This window comes from Syngnathoides biaculeatus, chromosome 14 (genome assembly GCF_019802595.1).
Source record: "Syngnathoides biaculeatus isolate LvHL_M chromosome 14, ASM1980259v1, whole genome shotgun sequence".
NCBI classification, from domain to species: Eukaryota; Metazoa; Chordata; class Actinopteri; order Syngnathiformes; family Syngnathidae; genus Syngnathoides; species Syngnathoides biaculeatus.
In genome coordinates this window covers 16,877,901-16,900,468 of record NC_084653.1, presented here as the reverse complement: position 1 = coordinate 16,900,468, position 22,568 = coordinate 16,877,901, and the positions used below count along the sequence as shown (strand labels likewise).

The 22,568-nt window shown below is 39.9% G+C and overlaps 2 protein-coding genes across 2 annotated transcripts; one reads left to right on the top strand and one right to left on the bottom strand.

Moving 5' to 3' along the window:
• The first annotated feature begins 203 nt into the window (after positions 1-203).
• On the top strand, positions 204-3,170 carry LOC133512306 (endoribonuclease YbeY-like). Its single transcript, XM_061841801.1, has 4 exons — positions 204-938; positions 1,932-2,063; positions 2,142-2,210; positions 2,531-3,170. The coding sequence occupies exons 1-4, from the start codon at positions 729-731 to the stop codon at positions 2,624-2,626; spliced, it is 507 nt and encodes a 168-aa protein (XP_061697785.1). The 5' UTR covers positions 204-728; the 3' UTR covers positions 2,627-3,170.
• Positions 2,791-22,283, bottom strand: usp37 (ubiquitin specific peptidase 37). The gene is made up of 24 exons (XM_061841800.1): positions 22,096-22,283; positions 17,723-17,945; positions 16,706-16,856; positions 16,490-16,581; positions 16,031-16,146; positions 15,835-15,912; positions 15,236-15,324; positions 15,007-15,103; positions 14,228-14,383; positions 14,011-14,142; positions 12,312-12,435; positions 11,047-11,285; positions 10,861-10,978; positions 9,625-9,704; positions 9,388-9,546; positions 9,267-9,320; positions 8,901-9,048; positions 8,614-8,833; positions 7,822-7,991; positions 7,662-7,722; positions 5,508-5,623; positions 5,334-5,403; positions 3,977-4,115; positions 2,791-3,638 (listed from the first exon to the last, which is right to left on the bottom strand). The coding sequence occupies exons 2-24, from the start codon at positions 17,894-17,896 to the stop codon at positions 3,554-3,556; spliced, it is 2,868 nt and encodes a 955-aa protein (XP_061697784.1). The 5' UTR covers positions 17,897-17,945; positions 22,096-22,283; the 3' UTR covers positions 2,791-3,553.
• Positions 22,284-22,568: the final 285 nt, after the last annotated feature.

The window sequence follows — 22,568 nt, the reverse complement described above, 5'->3', positions numbered from 1 at the left end:
TCCACGTGCTTACATACCGCTTTTGTTGATGTATTTGGATTTACACATTTACATTTCCAAGTAGGACAAAGACTCAAGAAATACATTTTTTAATTAAATAAGAGTCGTGACTTGGTGCTGTACTTTTCTTGTATTTAATCACAAATCATCAAAATTTCATCTCTAAAATCTACACGACTGAATATCCGGTTTCCGCCGTGACGACTAGTTAACGTTGCATTCGGGTCTACAAGTAAATCGTGATCGTACCACGTGGGTACGACACAGTGGGACATCAAAACGTTGCGGCCAAACGTGGTTGACGATCTCAATGAACGGTATTTGCTTTGGTTGGGAATAAAGTTTGACTGACGTCAAGACTTTTTGTGTAGCCGGCCGTGTTTTATGAAAATACCTACAGATGTCCGTTATCTTGAACGCAACATTAGTCCTTACTCATCCAACGTGAATTCCGCCATTGCGAAGTGATTCATTGACTGAAACGCTGTTAAAAGAGTTTAAAAAAGACATTTTGCACTGGATTTTTTTTTATCGGGTTTATCTCTAGATCCATACGGAAATGGTCCTTCAGACTACCAGCTCCTCTACTTTGTACTTTACACCGCCAGCGTGTGTCACCTTGATTTCAGACATGGCAGCTATTGTGTTGTTAGTGTGAATGGCAAACAGTATCACCCCTATATGTTTAAAAAAGCCATATTAAATATAAGAGATTAGCTATTTTTGAAATGGGCGTAGTGGTAAGGAACCTCCAAAAGGTGGTGCCTCTTCGTCGCGCCCGCCTCCGCAAGGATATCAACACGCTCAGGCACATCCTGGGTATCCAGAAGTTCGACTTGGGCGTCATTTGCGTGGACAACCGCAGGATTCAGCACATTAACAAAATGTACAGGAAGAAAGACGAACCCACGGATGTCCTCTCGTTTCCATTCCACGAGGTACGTCAATTCATATACAGTATACTTACCAATGCAAACCTCGTATTGCTTATGAAATGCTTATGGAAGGCATGATGTTGTGTTTTCAATTCCATAAGGATACATTAGGGATGGGTTAAGCTTCCTGTTAGACAGTAGTATTGAAGGTTCAATTTGACCCTTTACCAAAAGGTTTTTTTTAAAAAAAAATGCATTAAAGCCAGTCTGAAATATCATGTCCCTGGGTTATTTGGGGGGAAAAAAACAAATGTCACATTTCTGATGCTTTCAATAACACTAATTTCAATCACGACACGACAATGAGGACAGTAGAACAGCGGTGAGATGTGCCATAGGTGTGTCAGAAGAATTTAAGGTGGAGGTGGGACTGTATCAGGGAGCGCTGAGCCCCTTCCTGTTTGCAGTAGTAATGGATAGGCTGACAGACGAGGTTAGAGTGGAATCCCCTTGGACCATGATGCTCGCAGATGGTATTGTGAGCTGCAGTGAAAGCAGGGAGCAGGTGGCCCTGAAGAAACTTGAGGAAGCAGAAATGAAGATGTTGAGGTACTCGCTGGATAGGATTAGAAATGAGGTCATTAGAGGGACAGCCAAAGTTAGTTGTTTTGGAGACAAGGTGAGAGAGAGCAGACTTCGATAGTTTGGACATGTCCGGAGGTGAGAGTTTGAGTATATTGGTAGAAGGCTGCTGAGGATGGAGCTGCCAGGCAAAAGAGTGAGAGAGAGAGACCAAAGAAAAGGTTGATGGATGTGGTGAGGGAGGACATGAAGCTGTAGGTGTTAGTGAGGAAGATGCACGATAGGCTTAGAAGGAAAAAGATGACACGCTGTGGCATGAACCCCTAATCGGGACAAGCCGAAAGGAAAAGAAGTATTTAAAAAAAATGGGGTCACTTGACCCACAACAGAACGGTTAAGTCTACACTTCATACTTCATGAAGGTCTCCTCGATAAATTGTATTTTGAGTCTACAGCATTGGACTGTCTTTGCAGGGCCTGAGACCCGGCAAGATGCCGTGTCCCCTCCACAGAGACGAGCTGAACCTCGGGGACATTTTCCTGGGCGTGGAGTTTGTCATGCGGCAGTGCCGGGAGGAGTGCACCGATTTACACGGAGCGCTTACTGTGAGCGGTGGCGTCAAACGCACTCCTCCGAGCCCGTGGTCGTTCGGTTTGTTGACGAGGTCTCCTTTGTGTTTGAAGGTGGTGACGGCCCACGGTATCTGCCACCTGCTTGGCTACAGACATGAGACGGACGAGGAATGGAGTGAAGTATGTGTGGACATGGTTGTGATAGAAGCAGCAACCCTCACAGATGGGTTTCAACCCTTCTGTGCGCTAATGTCCAAAGTGTTTTGAAATTTCACACTGAAAGTCCAATTTAAAAAATGTTATTTCCTTTCATTTTAAATAGCCAATTTGACCAAGGGTATGTTTAACCCTCCTGTTGTTGGTCATAAGTTTACTATTGTTGACAAACAGTAGTGTAAATGTTGCTTTTTCTTATTGGGTGGCGGGCAGACATTGTTTTGAGATTGCAGTTCTTAAAGCAAAACCCAAACATGGCATTTTGTGTTGCTGTGCGTCCATAGATGCTGCAGAAGGAAAGCTACATTCTTAGAGAGTACAGCCGACTGACAGGGCAGCATTTACTGCCCATGATGAAACCGTGCCATCAAGACAGGTGACATTGACTTGTGACTGGTTCATTAAACATCTAAAAACAAAAAAACAAAAAAAAACCAACTATACGTCCATTGTAATATTTTATCAGTTTAGTCTGCTGTAAGAATTCCATGAAGTTCACTGTGGAGGCTAGAAAAGAAACTGAACACAGTCAATTCCAGGAAAGTGTTCTTTTGATCTTTCTTTTATTTGCAAAAAGACAGATCGACGTGAAGGTTCAACTTTTAATTGGGTATGACAAAAGATCTCGCCTCCCTGGTGTTCTGCGTCTTCACCGGTCAACTCGAAGTCGCAATAAATAGAAAAACTCAAGACTATAAAAATTGTTAAAGGTTTTTGACAAAAATATTGGGGTGGACAAATGTAAAGCTCACACAACATCTATAAAACATTTCTCAGGAGGCACATGATCTAAACAAGACAAAAGAGGGCTTTTTTTTTTTGCTGGAAATGAACAGGGGTAAATTAAAGCACAAACAGCTCACCTCAGGGGGGAGAAAAAAAAAAAAAAAAAAATCCACACAAAGCTTGAATTGTGCCCAAAAAGATATTGCACTGACTGTACCTGCTAAAATACAGCAACCCTCTAAACTCTAAATAATAGCTTATCCAATATAGTGTATTTGTATTTACTTTATAAAGCAAAAGGAGGGTTTTGCAAGGAAAACATAACTCAACGCTCCTCTTATGGCATCTTTTTTTGTGTCTACAAAACAGTTGATAAAACTGTTTCCTAGAAGAAATGTAGACCCCAAACCAAATGTGTCCAAACATTTTTAACTGCATCCGTCCAGTAGACGGTCACATTTCTGTAAATGTGTCTTAACAAGTGCCAAAAATGAAAGGGGAAATGAACAGCAATCAGTAGTAGTAAAGACACCCATCTAGTTAAGCGCAGGCTGTTTTGTGTCCGGAGAAGTGGTCTGGGCTCAGAGGGGCTGCAGGACGTTTCTCCCCAGGTCTGAGACACTACCGGTAGCCTTTTCCATTTCAGACAGTTGCTCAAACACATCCCTGAAAATACACACAAAAGGAGTCAACAATCACAGAATCTTTCTCAACGATAAGACTCGTGAAGCACTTTGAGACAATTTGTCATACAGAGGCCTAAACATTTTTGAAAGACAGCAGTACTAGCAGTATGACTGCCAACTTTTTTTTTAATATACATATATACTGTTTGGTTGTTTGCCCCTTTGTGAGACCAAATTTGAACAACAGCCAAACTTCATGTACAGTACCGCATGAGCTAAGTGAGAATTTAAAAAAAAATTGCCATCTGGTATCTGGGCAACATATTTCTGTATTCAGGAAAACAAACATTTTTGGTCTCCTCAAATACGTCCACTTACTTGTGCATGTAGAAGAAGATGTACCCGCTGCGATCACGCTCTCGCTGGACGGCTGTCTCCTGTGTGCGCGACACGTCCAGGTCGTTGTACGTCAGCCACGACTGCTTCTTCATATCATACACGTCACTGATGTAATGTCCTGAGAAGGTCAAATATATTAGTCAACAACTTATTACAATGCTTCCAGAACACAATCACAACACTTTGGGTTAACTCATTCGTGGGCAGAGTCCCATTTTTGGAACATCATGATTTTCACGCATTATATCCTTCAGTTTCTCAAAATATTTACGCGTTTTAATCTGAAGCCATAATTTGGGATCTAAGAAAACCCAAGAACTCTCTCGCAGGGAGCTTCCCATTTTTTGGGACGAGATTATAAATTAGTAAAGTTATCATATCATCATCACATCATATATCAACCATAAATAAAAAAAAGTGTTATTTACTTGATTGTGGCCTGTTAGGAGACTTTTATCTCAATAAGGCAAAAAATTGCCACCCTGCCCATGAATGGGTTAACAATAGTGGGGATGTATGTCTTTATGCTGGAACAGGTTTGCTGTGGAATACAGTCAAACTCCCCTGCTTATTTTTCATTTTTTTTTGATTATTCTGATATTTAATGAAAATGCAGCTGTAGAAAAAAAAAATTAGGGGACCGACAAAGGGACAAAAGTAGACAAGCGATGAGACCACAGCAAAACAGACATTCTAGATATTTGAACAAGTAAAATTACAACCGTCATTTATACTTTTTTTTTTGGGTGGGGGTGGCTGTACCTGGGAAGGACACGCATTAAGTAACCAAGACAACAAGATAAGGGCAGGACAGACTGTGGGAAAATGAGCCAAACAGTGCTACTGACAAGTAGTGTGGTGGGCTTCTTTTTCCGTGTCTAAACACCTGTAAGATCCTGTGAGTTGATGTTAGTAAAACTTGTGTTATTATTAGTGATTCCAGCAATAGTAATAAAAGCCTATAATGTCTACTGAACTTATTAGCAAATAAATGTTTGCTAAGTCCCAGCATCGAGGAAAGGTGAGCCTGCACCTTCCCACATGGGGGAGCTATTCCAGGGGAACACTACCAACCCCCCACGGAGATCCTGAGCCCGACCATTCCGCAAAGAGAGGGACACTCAATGAGTGTGCCCAATGTGGGGAGTACGTACAATTTGCAGTGTGTGTGAAGTATGAGGTGAGACTCCTGCGGGTCCGACCCAGCCCAAGAAGCTGGCAGACCAGAGAGAAAAGGAGGCGGCCCACCTCCCATAATTGGACATCCAGCTAACTCACATAGCTGTTTTCAAGTTTGGAGCAGACAAAACAATAACTAGCCAAAGTGCTCACTCACCAGAGGAGGAAGTGCTCCCGATGTGGCTGACAACACTGATGAGCCGGAAAGAGTTGGCCAAGTCCCCGCACTGTGGTTAAAAAAACGACTGGTTCTTCAGATATAATCAGTTGCAAACGTGTCCTTTCCAATGTTGTAGCAGAGGAAGAAATAAATATTGCACGGGTGTGCTACCTCAGCGTTTCTCCTTAGGTTCTCGGCTTCGGCTTCAGTGTACTCCATGTCAAGCAAGTCTTCGTTGCCGGAGTCATCATCAGAGCAGACGAGGTCAGGCAAAGAATTGTTGAACTCTGTCAGAGTAAAAACATGCCTTTAAAGAAGGCTGTTCAACTTTTCTTTTTGCATACAAATACTATTCTCTGCAGTGCCTGCCCACCACCTAACCTGAAGTAGCTCTCATTTTATGGCTAAAAGGCTAATCCTAAATGCATCACCAAGGAAAATATTAAATACAACATTTTTCTCTTTTTATTGGCCATTTCTGAATTTGACGTTGGTTCATTCTGTGTCATGACAAAATCCCTAAAATTGCCCTGTCATGTAATATACACGTAAACTAATTGGGTAATTGACGCCTCAGTAGAAATTGCATCATCCGCGTCGCTGACCAATCAGAGGCCAGAGATCTGCATAAACCACGCACCTTTTTGGACCCGCAGTTCCCTCAGACAACGTTGCATGGTCCAGTATAGCTTTTGTTGGCGTTTTATCGCGTATTTGGGTTCTTTAACAATAGATATGGTTAAGAGGTGTAGTCACGGACTTTATAATAGTGACGACAGGTATCAAAGGCTAGTTGGTGGAGTTCAATTCGTACCATTTCCAAAAGCGAAGACCCAGTACGAAAAATGTCTTCGATGGATCAAACTTTGTGGTAGACCGCATCATCAACTGAATCCATCTAAAATCAACCGGAACAGATATGTTTGCACGAAGGTAAGCCCTTTATTTGATTTTCAATACATGTCTCATATAAATGAATTATCAGTTCTTCGCTTGCATAACATAGCTAAGTGTGAATGATTGACACACTTGATCTGTGTTGAGCGATACTTTGAAATGATCTGACTGCACAAACGTGTCTTTGTTGGCGGTGAGCTAAGCTAAACCGGACTAGCGAGTCCTAAAAGCCTTCGACGTGCACCGAGACACCAAGACTGAAGGAAGGATGTTTGAGGACACTAAAGTAGTGATTGTCGTACTCGGTCGGGACTTACATAGGTTCGGCACTAATTCAAGAATAATTATTGAGGGGAGTGCGTGACGTTACACAAAGAAAATGAGAGAAAACTCGTAAATCAAGCCTCGCCTTCTTTTCCTTCATACGGTGGTTCACAAACGGCTATACAGATACACATACAGATTCTGCACACAAGTGTGATAGGTAACACGAAAATAGGAAACTGTCAATGACGAATTCGTCTTTGGGTTATAATATATTATATTACGTGGCTTCTCGGTCTTCCTCTGACTCCGCAAAGATCTCGAGCTAAAATTAATGGTTTCTCCGTCGATATGCATGTAAATACCATTGAAATACCCCTCGCTGAAATACTTGAAGCCCTGCTGTCTGCTTTTCAACGATATTTCACTGTTAGCGAAGAATGCGAGTGAGAAATCAGCCAGTAAATCGGACAGTTTTGCTCTATTCTTTTCTTGCTGCGCCGCCCTTTTTGCTAATTGTTTGTCTGACGTTAGCGCAGGTGGCGTGACGTCACTTCAGGAGGCGTGGTTAAGTGCCCTGTACGGAGGGGTCAATTGTAGGCGCGTTTCTCAATTTATACAAAATGTACTAGCCAATCAACTCTCGTCCGCAATGTTACGCGTCACAGTTCTGCTGGGCCCACGACCGGCAGAACTTCAACGTGAGCATTAAAAAGTGCAGTGCAACAAATACATCAGGCTGATGTGATGAGCAAACATGTGGCTTAATCGCGAGAGCAACAAGGAGAGGAGGTCCATGCCAAAAGCTAGGTTCAGTAACCAAATATTGTACTCAAGTACTGTTACTTGACTATGTAACCCGAGTAATACTACAAATACTACAAAACATGAAAGCTGCTGATTGGCATCGTTCTTAACAGCAGAAGCGGCTCAAGTGTTTTTTTGTTTTCTCATCCAATTCTGTGACTTGTTCAAATTAGATCCTAACCATGTAGGGAGAACTTCAGGGCAACGCAGTTGCATATTCGTTCCCCAGAGTGTGTGGATGTGTGTATGGATTGTCCAACAAAACGGTAGCTCAATTTAAAAAAAAAAAAAAAAAAAAATTGCAAGGTGGCCTCCACTACTCATGGCCACACGTCAATTGAGATGAACAGTTCCCACCTTGCAAGCTGAGCTCAGTGGCCCTCTTTAGATCATCCTCCTCTCTCATCTCTTGGGCTTCCTGAATGAAAAAGAAGCAGGAACAAGTCAATTGATTTGTAGTCTACTAGCTTCAACAGTATAGCTATTTATTAGATCGTTAATATTTAATCAGACATACATGCTCTTTGAGGCTCTGTGCCAGCGCTTGCTGCAACTCCTGGTCTTCCCTCTCCTGATCCAAGTTGTACTGCTGGACCCAATCCATTTCCCCTTGATGCACCTGTGAGCTTTCCGGGGTTTGGTTCTCCTTGTTCTCGTCCATGGTCAAGTCCAAGGAATCCAGCACATCTAAATCCAAGTCAGTGACATTTTATGTAAACCTCTCTACTCTGACACCGAATTAACCCCCGTTGAAGTAAGTTGCAGGTCAAGTTAACGTTCCATTAAGCCCCCCCAACACACACTTTTTTTTTTTTAAATGGATATATATACACATTAACATTATTTTTATTAGTATATTTAATATCTTCAAAGTGTCTGTGAATTTACATTGTATTAAATGCAAAGACCCAGAAGTATATTCCACACACTTTTCCAGTATTCACACACACACACACACACACACACACACACACACACACACACACACACCATTTTTTTTTTTTTTTTTTTTTAATGAAACTACTTATTGTCTACGCCAGCAGTTCTTGGGTGCAGTAAACCTTAACCCCTGGTTTCCATTTCCGTGCTCTCCCTTTTGCCTAGAAATAAAACCCTTGCTTGCATAACCTTTTTGTTATTTTGTAGGACAAACTGATGGCATAGTAATTCAGGGGAGCAGTTATGTCAATTTTTGGACGGTTAAAGAAGCAACAGGTCACAGGAACCTACGAATATTTGTGGTGTACCAAAGACAAATACAATAGGAGTGCTAAAAAGATTTTTGGAAAGTGGTCTTTTACACACATACTTGCAGGTTGTTTACTGTCTGTATCCAGCAGATCTGTGTGATAGGCCAGTTCATGAGCATCTGTGTCCCCGAAGCCTGTGTCTGGACTGCTCGTTGGTTCGTCGTCCAGGGGAGACGGAGCAGTCAGACCGGCCTCCTGTCGACTGAGCTCCAGCACGGCCTCTAACATTTCGTCGTCGTTAATCCCGCTGAATTCTGCTGGATCCATGTTAACACCCCGCTGAGAACAACAAAAACTGTGTGAGGACGTAGGGGGAAATAAAATTCGAGTTTTTCCAGATGTTCACCTCTTCCGGTCGTTCGTCATCTTCTGGGAGACAAGTGCTGACTCGTCGTTTGCTGCTTGCACTCGCTTTTCTGGTCAGCTCCTCCTCGCTGTCCGAATCCACTAGTGCAGATGTGTTGTTGGAATTGACCAACTTCCCTCCAAGCCTCCTGCATGCCACATTTATTAGGTTTTAACTACATTTTAATATGATAGAGGCATGGAACAATAATGCAACACAAAAAGCTTGGGAGTACTTTGATGTATGTAAATAAAAAAAAAAACGCTTAATCCTGGTTATATTGTTGGACCAACTGACCCCTGTTAATAATATTTTACAAAGACAAAGAAATGGTTCTTTATGTGAGAGAAAGAGAAAATAATTTACCGCAGCGGCGGCGTGGATGCATTGACCGACTGTGAGGTTTTGAGTGCTCTGGACCTTGAAAGACAGGAAAAAGATTTTGCAGTAAACCAGGGAGTGGTAAGAAGGTATCTCGATGTCTTACCCTTGGGAACTGAAGCTGAGACTGATGGGGGGCCGAGTAGAGTCAGTACAATGGGACAGCAGGGTCAGGTAGCGGGGTATAACTACCTGTTGGCCCAGCTTGCTGTTCAGAGACAGCTGGGCATTAAAACTGTACCTTTTCAGGTGGAGGATGAGCACTCTGTGGAGAAAAAAAAAGATTTAGCTACTTTGTTTACTATCTTTTATACTTATCACCAATTTGTGTGTGAGTGGGTACCTGGGTAGTTTGCTGAATTTGTGTGTGACTGTGGCTGCTTTCCCACTGCATTTCTCACACGAGTATTCAATTTCCTCTAGCTGTAAAACAAAAAAAAATTATATAACGCGTGTCCAAAATAATTATGCATATTTGATTTTAAAATGACTTTTAGTCTTTCTGGGGAGGTTTTACTACACGTTTGTTCTTAATCGTGTATTTCTATTTTCAAGCTTTGTGTATAATCCAAATACCAAATACACTTGCGAGGTGGTGGTATCGTTGTCGGCTTGAGGTTGTGATCTTTACATTCTACACGCATATCTGTGACTTTGAATGTGTGGCCTTAAAAAGTGGCCTTTTGACTTACAAGGATGTCCACTTGCACATGCACCTGATGCCTGCTTCAAGATGTGGCACATGACACACACACACTAACATGGCCCTCCTAAACCAATCTCATTCTGGAAAAGAATAGCCTGTTTTACTATTACTAACTTCAATGGCTAATCCCAAATGCATCCTCCAGGAAAATATGAAGTACAGTATTATTCAGTTTTTATTTACCATTTCTGAATTTGTAGTTAGTTCCCTCTATCTTGTGACATAATCCCAAACGTCACTCTTGCTAAACACGTTTAACAATCATACATCCATGTATCTGTTCACTATCGACAAAAATGTGCGCAACAGATGAACCCTGCGAGCCAGTTAGGACCCACTTTCACAACATCCTATTTTTGTACTTCATCCACGTGACATCCCCTCCTCTATGGGGTTGTGACTTGTGAGTATACAATCAACCGTTGATGAATTCTGCTTTTCAATGATATTAAAATCCCCCACATCAAATCAAATGAATGTGAGGTGGCTTTGAAAATTGGGCCCGGCCACTGCCTGCTAATCACTGTCAAAGCTGTTTTGCATGTTTAAATACTGGAAGTTGTGCAATCCAATCAGAGCAAAGACTACAAACGGGTTGCATATTCATGAGAAATCCAACCGTCTCAACTGCCAGGTGTTTAACATTGACTCAAATAGCCTGAAAAAGACTTTCTGGGCATTTTCAACCCAAATTATCTTGCAAACTAAATAAAAAGACAAAGATTCTTCACAAAAATGAAAAGAATCTGATAGGATGGGATCTTTAAAGATCATTCAGTGCCATTAACAGCTGCTAAATTCAAATATCCAAAAACATGCAGGGCTGCCAGTGAAAAAAACATCTAAAATATAAATGTATCAATGTTAACTCACCCTGAAAAACAGATCCAGGGAATCTTGGATAGAACGAAGTGGGAGGGTGTTTTTTCTGCGAGGTAAATCGATGGACAGGTCGTTGAATTGTTCACGCTTGGTCACCACTTCGCCGCAACTGCAAAAATCGAGTTATGACAAGTTTTCTGCAAATTCTAATCTGTCAGCCTAATGATGGGGCCTTACCATTTGCAGGTGATAGTGTGCTGCACTTCAAATTCCATGTTAACAGCCACAGGGCAGGTGTAGATTCGAGAGGTGTCGGCTTCTTCGCCGAGGTCTGCCTTGGCCTCATGGGTACTCTCAAACATTAACGATGAATAGGAGGAGGAGGATGCAGATGCTTCATTTGTCCAGTTTTTGTTCATTTTCTCCACGTCATCTTTCAGCTGGTCCAGACACTGGCTGAGGAACTCATGCGCGTCCTGGTAAGGTAGTTAAATAAAGTGGTGTGAAAAGTATTGGCCCCCTTCTTAAATCCTTTATTTTGTCAATTTTCCCACTTTGTTTAAGCTAAAAAAATTTTTTTTTAAAGTAAATTCACAAATTTAACAAGTTAACTTAAAATGCCATTTTTAAATAGTGATATTTATTAAGGGAAAAAAAACCTCTGAGCTGTGAAACCAAGACTCAAACAAAACCTCTCCCAGTAAAATTGAGTCAGAGAGAAAAAACAAACTAAAGCTGCAACAAAAGGACACCAAAGAAATTCCGGACAAGTCAAGAAATGTAATTTACATCAATTAAATTTACAATGACAATCTTCAGCCATTAGTGTATGACCTTAATCTAAAGCGCACTCTAGTTCTCCAGCAGGACACCGATCCAAAATAGAGTAGTAAATCAACATTTGAATGACCTAAAAATAAAAATGAAAGAAAATAAATTTAAAAAAAAAAAAAGATTTCGAAGCGACCCAAAGTCCAGAATGGGATAAGATTGAAATGTGATATTAAATAGAATATGCATGCTTCAAAACCCTTCATGTTGCTGAATTCAAACAATTCTGTATCAAAGTATCTCCACAGAAATGTGAAAGACCCACTGACCACGAAAGAAAACACTTGCTTTCAGTTGTTGCTGCTGAGGATGGTCCAACCAGTTATTGATTTTGGGAACCATTTCTTTTTCACACAGGGCCAGCTAACTGAAAATTTAAAACCCCATTTTAAAACCCTTTCCGGGCAGGGGTTGCAAATTTGCAACAGGTTTAATATAATCAAAAATTTTAGGTCCAGAGTATCATTTTCTGAAAGTATCAGATTTTTCTCCCTGCAAAATTTGTATTTGGTCCACAGAGGGTTCGCTTGGCATATATTTGTTTGATATTTAAATTTGTTTGATGATCTTTAAAAAAGTGGATAAACAATACAAAAACAACAATTTGAGAGGGGGGGAGACCTCTGGGGGGAAAAAAAAAAAAAACAAAAAAAAAAACATCCATATCTTACGTTCTGCATGTTTCCAGAGAAACGCTCGGCGGTGGAGGAGATGGCACTTTTAACTTTCCTCAACAGGTCTTTTTGTGTTTCCGGGCACCCCACATCCTTCTTGGCCAGAAGATGAGCAAAACGCCTAGACATAACACAAGAAGATGGTAAACATTTGAACAAAACCTTGACGATTTCTGGCAATGGATGCTGGATTTACACTGCATGATCTAAAGCCCAATTAAAAAGGTGATGTAAGGAAAATATACTTAGTATATAGTATTGCATCATGTATTTGAGAAATAAATCATTTGAGATTCTTGTATATTTCAAGATAAAATTATAAAGAATCAGATTGAGCAAAAAATATTCTGGTAGTCATACACGAGATTTAAATCATGTTACAAGATGAAAAAAAGATTTAAAAGAAGAAAGTTGAACATGAACATAAATGTAATATTACAAGAACGAACACACTTTTGTGAAAATAGCTTTACTTTTTCAAGATTAGTTACAATGACAGTTTTGTAATGTAAAATATACTTTTGGAAGACCTTTAAGATTAAAATTGTAATATAAGAATAAAGTAGTCTATTTGTAGAATAAAAAGCTATATTGTAAACAAAGTCATTCTGAGATAACGCTGAATGGTTATGGCAATAATGATCATGAGGATTTTCATCAATATTGTCATCATGATTATTCCTCAGGCAGCATGGTGAACTACTGGTAAGCACATCTGCCTCACGGTTCTCGGGGCCAGTGTTCAGATTCCGGCCCACTTGTGTGGAGTTTACATGTTCTCCACGTGAGTGCATAGGTTTTCTCCAGGTACTCTGGTTTCCTCCCACACCCCAAAATCATGCGTGATACATTGATTGAAGAGTCTAAATTGCTGTTAGGTGTGAATGTGAGTAGAAATGGTTTGATTATATCTGCCCTGTAATTTGCTGGAGACCAGTGCAGCGTGTGCGCCGCCTCTCGCCCAAAGCAGCTGGGATAGGCTCCAGAATTCCCGCGACCCCTAGTGAGGTTAAATGGTACAGAAAATGGATGGAATGAATTATTTCTCATGTGACAGAATTTTTTTTCAAGTGCACTACCAAAAAAAAAAAAAAAAAAAAAAAAAACCATATGTAAGTTTTCAGTTCAACTTTGATCTTTAACTAGGAACAATTGAATAAACACGCTATTACAGAGTGCAATTACAAAATGCAATTTCATGGAGGAAAATATATAGCAGCTTTTAATTTGCAAATCCCCATCATCAACATAGTGAATTGTCAAGGACGGTACGCTTCTGCTGTTCTGCTTGACCATTGGTCTGTCGAGCAGGGACACAAACCATAAAGAATGTAACAATTGTGATTTCCGATTCCATTTACTCACCGGGGTTTTTTTCCCCCATTGCGGTCAGGTGAACCGAAAAGTTGAAGTCAAGGGAGAAGCTAAAATGATGGTTCATAATGTCTCACAGTGACTGCCAATGTACTGAGAGGGCACAGTGCCGGAGGATAATTAACCCATTAGGTGTCAAACTCAAGGCCCCAGTGTAATTGTTTGTTTCAGTCTTGAGGGCCAAACCAACCGTCAATTGTGAAATTATTATGCAGTGTAATTCCACCCATAGAATTACATTCTATTGGGTTGTCCCACTAGCCAGATAAAAGCTATATTCAAAATAACTCAGTCCCACGTGTGAATGTAATTTTTTGACTACCTGAGCAACGCATTGACAGGCACTTTCTTCCAAGGGATGCTCTGCCTTAGCATGTCATTGGAGAAGGACGGCAGGCTGAAGAGTGACTGCAGAATGGCATTCATATAGCAAGTGTTTCCCAAATTTGAAAATCTGTCAAGGATTCACACATCGGGCAGCAGTGTCAGAAAAACCACATCAGCAAGTGTTGCCTCTAACTGAGAGACTTGAGAGTTACCCCTGCAAGGGAGGCTGTGACTGGGCTGGAGTGGAGGGTCTCTGCTTGTTCCAACCGCCGTAATCCACGGAAGGTCGTACTTTCTTGAAAGGAGTGGAGTGATTGGGCAGCAGAAGGCTGCGTTTGGCTGTGGGCGTGAGGGAAGTACTCGATGGCCTGAGAATTTGGAAATGTCATACAATCACTAATGCGTTAATTCTAAAGAAGACATGATGCATGGGGGGGTGGAACAATAAGCAGTTTTATGAGCTGTCTGTGACATGTTTTCATCAATATATTACAAAGATCAAGATTTCTAGCACACATTTGATATGAAAATATGATATGCCTTTGAATATTTCTGACAAACTTTCTCAGTCTGTTTTCAGGTAACAATACAAGGTGTGGATGAAAGGCCAAAAATGGTAAAATGTAATTGTGACTAATGTTACATGTTTGTATTTCCTTTGTGAGTTAAGCATGTGCCATCAAACCCCAATGTAACTTTTTAACTATGCTATTTTTAAATGTATGAGATGTTTTACTTTTTCAAATTTTCCCCTCTCCAAGGTCAAGAATGGTATTCACTATAAATGAAAAGGTTTGTGTGTGTTAAAAGTGAGTCAACAAACAAGAGTGTGCATTTGAGGAACTTAAATAATACACATACTACAAAGAACATTTTGGAAACAATTCGCAGATGATGGCAAAAAGGGAAGTATGTGGCATCAACATTGTTCCAGAGACCGTGTATTTTAACACTACACCCCGTACTTCCATGGACCTATCAAAAAGATCACCTTTCTGAAAAGGAGTGGCTTTGGCTGTAATCCTTGGTCACAGACCGACTGCCGTAGAATGAAGTCGGCTGGAAGGGAGTTGTTGAACCAAGGGGAGCTGAGAGAATTAAAAAAATAAATAAATAAATAATAATAATACAATGCTGAACTATATCTTCCAACAGCACAAAGATGTATCAAATCACACATACAATTGCCTAGATATCACAATGACACGACACTATTTTACCTATGCTCCGGTTGTCTTCTGCCTGCTTCAGTTTATCTTTGCAGCTCAGTAAAAACTTCCTAGATGGGTCTGAAGTCGCCTTGTTGTTGCTTAAAAAACATACAAAACAGTTACAGATTGTATTCAGTGTCCTGCAAGGTTTCTTTCACAGGTACTCAGATAAAGAGCCTGGGTCAATCTGAGTTAAGACATGTTAAATGCCAAAACTCTATGGCTTAAATTTCAGCCATATGATCTTTGGTGTTTAATCCTTTGTCTTAGGTGAAATATATCAAAGTCAACAACAAAAAAAATGTACAGGTGATGCATGAAGGTGAATGAAATTGCCATTTAAGTTCGTAGAGCTAACAGCAACAATTATTACTGCGTTGTTGGGTTATGTTTCGGGTGGGGGTTGGAGTGTACTTCTGCATTTTCGTATGGTGTGAACGTAAGTGCTGCAAGAAGCCGGTTAAAGAGCAGTGCGTTGGCCAAGCATGTAGTAGTGTTTTCACTTATGAGCATAGTAATGGAACAAATTTCACTCGTCACAAGTCAAGGCATCACTGTTTATTTACACAATTACATCATAAATCAGTTTAGGTAAAAATAATTTTTACCTCGACGAGTCATTTTCTTTGGGGTAATCCTCACTCAAGTCGCTTTCGGAAGCAAGGAGTCGTTTTCTCTTTTCACTCCTGGAAAAACAGTGTCAAAAACAAGATTCTGAAATTATTCACATGAATATTTGGGTGGTGAGAAAAGCAGGTACTTGCAGCCCAAAGTCAACAACAGCAAAACCAATGGCCATTATACCGATTCTCAGAGAGTCCGGTTCGAGCGGGCGTGGATGCCGCTCTGCTCGGACTGCCCAAAGGTTTACGCGGTGTGGATTCCTCACGTCCCTCAGCACTCTGCCGCCTTGTTGTTGTCTACAAAATGGTCAGAGTGTGGACATTTTGTTTCAACTTTCTCCCATTTGAAAAGTCACAACTATCTCTCTATGAAGTGTGCAGTAAAGAGTAATTGGCATACACTGTTAAACGGGTAATTTTACTTATTTTACTTTTTTTTTGCAAGTTGAGGTAATGATAAGATATAAAGCAAGTGATTGTGTTGTTACAGAGACTTTTTGGATATTTAAACATGCCCTTGGGTCAAACTCGACCTGATTGCTGCAGTTCCAAAAAAAAAGAAAAAGATAGAACAGGGGAAGGGGTTGAACAGATTCCAACTGCTATCAAAGATGGGATGCTTTTATACACTGTTGCTCACCTGTCTTTCCCCAGAGGGCGTGATTTCATTTTTCACTGAACGGCGAGTTGGCATGCTGAAGTTTACACTTCCATGAGATGATTTTAAAACACCTTAAAAGAAAAGAACAACCTTGGCAAAAGCACATTTTGCAAATTTGACATGCATTCACTCATTAGCTACTGTTAAATAATGGCTTCTCAGTTGTTTAGATGATAAAATAAAGGGCATAATTACTTGTCTTTCCTTGCTTCAGCTTCTCCAGGTAGTCTTGAGTCTTCTGGGCCAAAGAGGGAGGCATTTTGTCCAGAGTGATGATGTTCTTGTCATTTAAATGCAGTATGAGTCGGTCCACATTGGAGGAGACCTTCTTTACGTTCTGATTCAGCTGCAGTCACGAAAAAAAAAATGCATAAACTACATTTTCATTAATAACTCCATGCATTTCTCTCTTAGGTAATAAAAGGGCTTTTGTTTTTCATTGGATTTATTGATACCATAGTTGTCAAATTGTTTTCTTTGAAGTCTTTTTTTTAAATTTATGAGTGATTAAGGTAAACATGAGACTTGTGAGGACTTGACATGTTGGTTTATCAGTTAAGAGAATGATGCAATTCAACATTCAAAATACTATAATGTCAGTAGTTGAATTCCGAAACACAACAATCGATTAATTGCCAACTAATCTATTATCAAATTAATCGACAACTATTTTGACAAGTCATCGTTTGTAGCTTTTAAATTAAAATTGTGCAAATCTGACAAATTTTAAGGACAACAGTACCAGTAAATGTTCTCCAATTTCTGTAGACATTCATGAAAGCCGACTGATTATCTCTGTGTTGAAACAAATTATTTGCATTTGTATTGTAATTTTGCCCATTTTCTGACAAAGTATGTACCAAATCAGTACTTAAAGTACTTTCTGTTTTGTCAATTTGAAATGTCATGTTTTAGAATAAATGGAAATTTCACTTATCCGATCAAGCCATTAATAATAAAAATAAATAATCAACAGAATTGATAAGCAAAATATTCGTCAGTTGCAATCCTCATTTAATTGAATACTCTTAAGGTGTGCACGTAAAAAAAAAAGTTCTAACTAAAAAGTGACCATCTCGTTTGTACAGCAATTTTGCAAAAATCCTCACTGTGAACAGTTTATTGACTCACAAGCAGTGACAACATCCCTAGAGATTATGTTACAGAATGCAAACTTCATGCACACATTTACTGAAGTAATTTCCATCTTACCTGGAAGGTTTTGCCCACCCCGCCACAGTTGTATTTTATGCACAGGCTGACTTTATTGTCCTTTTCCAGTATCTCAAAAGTCCCTTCTTTCCATCGCGAGGTGCCGACAGGCAAACTGTTTTCGCGGATCTTCACAGAACCCCCACTGGAGAGCTTGGACACGAGGGTGGGCATGGCTTAACGGTCCCGTCAGTAAACTTTGGATGTCGGGAGCAATTAGATCCTACGAGGGGGGGGGGAGAGAAAACCTAAATATAAGTACAACAGTGGTAGCTCTACTTAACAAAACTAATCAGTTCCGGAAGTTGTTTTGTGACGTTAATTTTTTGTAAGTAGAAGCACATTTTATATGTACAGGGTTCCCTCGCTACTTTGCTCTTCACTTTTTGCGGCTTCAGTGTGTCATGTTTATTTTACGCCCCCCACAAAAAACTTTGCAAAGCACTGATACAAGGTGTGTGATTGGTCTCCGTCGCGAAATCAACAGAGCATGTGTGACTTTATCAGCTCGCTGATTGGCTGAAAGACGCTATTCACCCCCTTGAGGAAAAAGCTTTTCGGCAAGCAAAGGTTGGTTTGAAAAATTTCAAAAACGTTATGGCCTCAGAAGTGTGCGCCTGAATGGTGAGGCTTCCTCCGCAGACAACGAGGCAGCTCAACATTATGTGGAGGAAGAATTAGCACAAGACAATGACGACAATATGGTACAAGCAGTCTAGTTTAGCAATTGTGTTGACAGGGTTGTGTCCTTGTACAGGAGAATTTTGAAGCAGGAGGAAAAAAAAACCAGACAATTCCCCATTACCATGATTTTCTCAAAGATAAAAACTTCAGTTACACAGTAAGCACCTTCTCCGAATAAGAAATGTTAATTACATACAGACTGCAATAAAAATGTTACTGTGCAGCACAAGGGTTTAATAAATAAAGATTTAACTAGACACTTTTACTATTGAAAATGTTTGTCTCAAACATGCCAAGTACAAATACTGTTTACATATTTTAAACGCTCTGGTACTTCCTACTTTGCGGTTTTTCAGTTTTCATGGGTGGTTCTGGTCCCATCTAACGGCGAAGAATATTCCCAAAGAGTAATGTTGCATTGCTTGTTTGTACATCTTTATACTGTGTTTCTGTACCAAGATACATTATTTAGAGCGATATGAGTCCTGCAAGTTCAATGCTAATTTTTGTTAGCTTGTCAAAGGTGTTTTTCATTCATTGTGTAATAGCTTTGAACTAGCGATTTTTGCGACCAAAAAAAAAAAAAAAAAATCTGTGATGTATTTGAATAATAAGTCATTTTTTTATATGAGCTTAGATATGCAGTGAACTTCAACTGTAGCGTCTAACGACTAATCACTCTTACTCCATGCTACTATGTAAGCACCTTAGCAACTTATGATTAACCCACATTCCATCTGGGTGCTGTTAGACCAGTGATTCCCAACCAGTATCCCATGAGATCTCTCCTCGTGTGCTCGGGAAAATATCAATTGTGGAATGGGCTACTTGTAAAAAAATATGTGGTAGAAATGAAGATTTTAGATGAGATACCTGTTTTTCTTCTGACAGAATGATGTCCTATTTCCAAGATCAGTTCATGACGCTTGTAATTTGAACACCTAAAAGTTTCAGGTTTTATTCAATTCTATTTTGAAATTTAGCCCAACTTTTTATTTAGCAAGCAAAAATATGTTACACAGTTCCGTTCATAAGCAATTACCCCAGCAGAATTTGTAAGCTTGCATACCTTTATTGAAAGAAAACATGATCAGACAAAACACATTGTCCCATTTTTATTTTCAACACGATTCAACTGAAATAAGGCATTTAAGTTAAAGCAAAGACTTGATGGTCCCTGTTCAGTCATCAGTGCTATTTATATTTAAAAAAAAAAAAAAAAAAGTACAACTTCGGCAAGGGGATGAAAACTTATGAACACATTTGTAGATAACAGCCATACATGTTTCTTTAGCTCTGTGTTAGTTGACAAATATTAAAGGCTAAATGTTTTTTTTAACTGTACTGAATGACTGGCAACCAATTCAGAGTGTACCCCACCTCTCGCCCAAAGATAGCTGGGATCCAGCTCCAACTTGCTTACATCCCAATGGATAAGTAGATGGATGGACAATTCGATTTTCCTGAGCCGCTGATTACATGCACACATAGATACAACTACAGTGGTACCACTACTTATTAAATAAATCAGTTCCGTAACCTGAATTTCCGTAAATAGAAGCGCATTTTACATGTAAATAGCGTAATCCGTTGCAAGGCCCCTGGTCCCCGCACCATAAACTGCGGGCAAAAATAAGCATTCAAAATTGATAATGTAAACAATTAAAAATATTATGTTTGTCTACCTTTGGCAATGAGCAACTATGCGAAGAAAAGGTTGAGTAACAAGCAAAAGGCATCGTGGGGGACAGAGGAGGAGGCAAATTTTGACAGCCGAGAGAAAACATCCCTATGAATGTATGTACGTAAACAATTTCATTCCGCTGAAGTTTGTTGGGGCCCATGGTAAAGAAAGATGGATAAACTTGTAAAAAACAATTGTACTTTTTCAATGTATGTTAGCTTGTGACAGCGCCGGCGTGATTCGGTGACAGTCGAGAGAGAAACTGTCAAGAGAGCGGCGCTATCGTGCCACACAAACCAAAACACAGGAAGTACGTCACGGGTAAAGATTGACATCCCTCCTAGCCAATGGGATGCCAGGGAGATGCTACGTGATAGCCAATAGGAGAGCAGCTCTATCGCATCACACACACCAAGATACAGGATGTTTACGCTCAGCGGAATTTGGGGAATCCAGCACCTATTTTTTCTTTCGTATCCTGAATTTCTTTTGTAACTAGGGACTATATTTTTCCAAAGGAGCATTTCGGAACCACAATTTTTTGTTACTAGAAATATTTGTAAGTAGAAATACCACTGTACTAACCTAATTAAAAACACAGCAGTTATGGTAAGTATTCAGAGCTCCTTAAATTTTTCACTCTTTGCTATATTCCCAAAAAAGACATGGCTGTATCATCTCAAAAAGGTGCTTCTAGGAAATACTGAGGGTACGAATACTTATATATGACTTTGTGACATTTCAGTTTTTCTTTTTAATTAATCTGCAAAAATGTCAACAATTTCATTATTTCTGTCAGTATGGGATGCTGTGTGTACATTCACAAGGACATGAATGATTGTACCAAATGTCTACAATATAACAAAGTGAAAAATGTATGGGGCTCTGAATACTTTCATTACCCTTTGTATATCACAAGAAAAAGACTACTTAATTTTCCTGACCTTTGTTTCAAGATTTTTTCTTTTATCTGCATATTTTGTAAAGTTAGTTGCATATGCTGATCTTATTTTGTGTTTAAAATTAGATTTATAATAGTGTCTTTGTTAAAACTTCATTCATTCATCCATTTTCCATTCCACTCATCCCCACTAGGGTCGTGGCCGTGGTGGACCCTATCCTAGCTATGGTAAATTGTCCATAGGTGTGAATGCGAGCGCGAAAAGTTGTTTCTTTATATGTGCCTTTCGATTGGCTGGCAACCACTTGAGGGTGTACCCCACCTCCTGCCGGAAGAAAGCTGGTGTAAGCTCCAGGACGCTCACGACCCGAGTGGGGATAAAATGTATGGAAAACGAATTAACAGAGTACACAAAGTGTACACAAAAGTACACAAGACTCTACATAAAGTCCCGGAAAGTAGTAGTTATATAATATTGAAATCGATATCCATAACGATATAAGTCCCTAGATGCCCTCCTAAATAATATTATAAATATCACCGGAAATTATACTGAAAGAAACTATACATATATATAGCCTGTCTGGTAATGATGAATTCTAGTAAGTAATTTAATCTTTGAAATTTTGCACACGGAACGTACAAACTATATGAGCACAGGGGCCAGACATGTGAGACATTTCCTCAAAACAAAAAAATACCAAGACATTCTAATTGTGTATTAAAGTGACAACTCCATACTCTTTAGACTTATGATGTCGGGGTTATTGAAAACTAGAATGATGGCCACTTCACTGACCGCCACAGGAAAAAAAAAAAGAACGAAGACAACCGAAGCACTCGCTTAGCTTAAGGAAATTTAACCAATAGCAGCCAGGTTTGTATGACCAGAAAGCACTTACATTAACGACAACTGGGTAGAATTGGCCATTTCGGACACAATGTCGTGGTCTCCACGACCTGCGAACAGATCGCTGGAGGAAGGCCGTCCGACATTAGCCGGTCGGCTACTAAAGCTAACATTGCTAATTGCCTGCTTGTCATTTCGAGGGATGTGAAAACATCGACCTCATTTTCCCTTTCATAGTTTGAAATTTACTTTACCTGCTGTTGGTTTAAGTTCGCCTTGAAATGTTGGGGATGAAAATGTCGGTTTTGAGAAGCAAAAAGTTTGTTTAGCCGGCGTTGACCGCCGGCTCGACGTATGCTAGCTTGTTGACACTAGCGAGGAGGGGACTCACGGCAGTGCAGTGCGATGATGGCGGGAACGTAAAAATACACCCCGGAAGTGACGCCTTGTTTGGATTTGCGTGTGTGGCGCCAAATATCGCGATATTTCATTCGGAAATTGAGAAGATAAATATGAAACGCCCTTTTTTTTTTTTTTACTAATGTGTATAGCGCCACTAAGCTAGGAGGGTTAAAGCTGTCAGTGCATTCCATGTGCATAAACAACGAGTAAAAATAAAATCATTCCAATGTGGTTGGGTGCAAACCTCGTTAAATTTCGATGAGGTCATGGAGTAAAATTACATATGAAGTTTTTCTTCAATTTCTGATTTTCATGTGGTCTGCAT